This window comes from Scomber scombrus, chromosome 15 (assembly GCF_963691925.1).
Source record: "Scomber scombrus chromosome 15, fScoSco1.1, whole genome shotgun sequence".
NCBI lineage: Eukaryota > Metazoa > Chordata > Actinopteri > Scombriformes > Scombridae > Scomber > Scomber scombrus.
The window spans coordinates 210313-212812 of record NC_084984.1 but is presented as its reverse complement, the minus strand read 5'-3'; the positions used below and the strand labels follow the sequence as shown (position 1 = coordinate 212812).

Here is a 2500-nt window from a genome sequence, read left to right as displayed (position 1 = left end):
TTCTTATATCCCTGTATATTTATTGTAGAGGCCAAAAAACCTCCAGATGTGTGTGTCCTTTACCGTCTACCGACCACCGACCACCGTTTACCGTGTACCGGTTCACATGTGAAAGGTACCCAACCCTACTGTTCAGGGGGTTTTATTTTGAAAAATGAGCAGTGATCTGTGTGGGTGTCTGACTTCCTGTCCAGCAAAACACACCTGAATGATGTAACCATGGAGACGGAGCAGCAGATGCAGCGGGATCTCCTCTCCTGATAGGGTGTCCAGGCTGGCCAATCGCGGGTCTTCTCCTCGCACCTCCAGGAAGTCAAAACCTTTCTGCTCAGCAGCCAATAGGAAGCCAGGCTGCAAGACAACATGGAGGAAATAAATCATGTTAAATATTTTAATAATATTAAATAATAATGTTGAATATATTAATAACAATAAATAATCACGTCGTATTTCCATTGGTTGGCGTGCAGAGCGAAGGCTGTGATTGGCCGGCCGGAGCACAGGAAGCTGCAGTGTGGTTGGTGGACCTGTCGGTCCCGCTGCAGCAAAGCATCCTGGGAGAGCAGCGTGAGGGCGGCGGGGTCGGCGAGGAACAGCGGCAGCCCGAAACGCTGCGCCAGCCACACGAACCTCTTCACCGTTTGCTGCGCACACACAACAACAGTTACTATGGTAACAGGAAGAGGAGGGGTTATCAAAGGTCAGCTGGATGGACTCACCCATTGGACGTCGCTGGCGGTCAGGTGACCCGTCCGGCTCAGGATGTGAGGGCCCGGCTGCAGAGACACATACTGAGAGTCAGAGATCTCTACATGAACCATAAAAACATTCAGACAATAATAAACCATTGATCATCTAGAAGAGACACACACACACACACACACACACAGACACACAGACACGTGTGTGTGTGTGTGTCTGTGTGTGTGTGTGTGTGTGTGTGTGTGTGTGTGTAGACATTTATGGCGCTTTTCCACTACTACGCTGTTCCAGCACGACTCGCCTCGGTTTTTTTTGCGTTTCCATCAGGGATAGTACCTGGTACCTGCTGCTCCATCAGGGATAGTACCTGGTACCTGCTCCTCCATCAGGGATAGTACCTGGTACCTGCTGCTCCATCAGTGATATAACCTGGTACCTGCTGCTCCATCAGGGATAGTACCTGGTACCTGCTGCTCCATCAGGGATAGTACCTGGTACCTGCTCCTCCATCAGTGATATAACCTGGTACCTGCTGCTCCATCAGGGATAGTACCTGGTACCTGCTGCTCCATCAGGGATAGTACCTGGTACCTGCTCCTCCATCAGGGATAGTACCTGGTACCTGCTGCTCCATCAGGGATAGTACCTGGTACCTGCTGCTCCATCAGGGATAGTACCTGGTACCTGCTCCTCCATCAGGGATAGTACCTGGTACCTGCTCCTCCATCAGGGATAGTACCTGATACCTGCTGCTCCTCCATCAGGGATAGTACCTGGTACCTGCTGCTCCATCAGGGATAGTACCTGGTACCTGCTGCTCCATCAGGGATAGTACCTGGTACCTGCTGCTCCATCAGGGATAGTACCTGGTACCTGCTGCTCCATCAGGGATAGTACCTGGTACCTGCTGCTCCATCAGGGATAGTACCTGGTACCTGCTCCTCCATCAGGGATAGTACCTGGTACCTGCTCCTCCATCAGGGATAGTACCTGGTACCTGCTCCTCCATCAGGGATAGTACCTGGTACCTGCTGCTCCATCAGGGATAGTACCTGGTACCTGCTCCTCCTCCATCAGGGATAGTACCTGGTACCTGCTCCTCCATCAGGGATAGTACCTGGTACCTGCTCCTCCATCAGGGATAGTACCTGGTACCTGCTGCTCCATCAGGGATAGTACCTGGTACCTGCTCCTCCTCCATCAGGGATAGTACCTGGTACCTGCTGCTCCATCAGGGATAGTACCTGGTACCTGCTGCTCCATCAGGGATAGTACCTGGTACCTGCTGCTCCATCAGGGATAGTACCTGGTACCTGCTCCTCCATCAGGGATAGTACCTGGTACCTGCTGCTCCTCCATCAGTGATAGTACCTGGTACCTGCTGCTCCATCAGAGATAGTACCTGGTACCTGCTCCTCCATCAGGGATAGTACCTGGTACCTGCTCCTCCATCAGGGATAGTACCTGGTACCTGGTACTGTTTTAGTATCTGCTCTGGTTCCAAGCGAGCCGAGCCGGTACTAAAATGTGACGTCGACACACTGCTGGCCGCTGATTGGTAGTTGTCGCTGGAAGAGTCATGAGCCGTCCCACACAAGAATCAAACCCCGCATTTTTAAATACCGGCAGCAGCGTTACCATAGTTACAGCGTTACCATAGTTACAGCGTTACCATAGTTACAGCCATACGGCTCAATGTTCTTGCTTTGTGTGAGACAGAAAGCCTCATACAGCAGCAAGTACACCATCGCCTCCATGTCCTCCATTGTTTATGTGTTTTGTGTCGCGTATAAAACAA

At 51.5% G+C, this 2500-nt stretch overlaps 1 protein-coding gene across 1 annotated transcript in view; it reads right to left on the bottom strand.

The window, feature by feature from the left end:
* fktn (fukutin) overlaps positions 1-776 on the bottom strand; it is a gene marked incomplete at its 5' end in the record, with an annotated part of 3460 nt that extends 2684 nt beyond the window's left edge. Inside the window, 3 exon segments of the mRNA XM_062434336.1 lie at positions 205-351; positions 444-644; positions 720-776. Coding sequence (XP_062290320.1) covers positions 205-351; positions 444-644; positions 720-776 — 405 coding nt within the window.
* Positions 777-2500: the final 1724 nt, after the last annotated feature.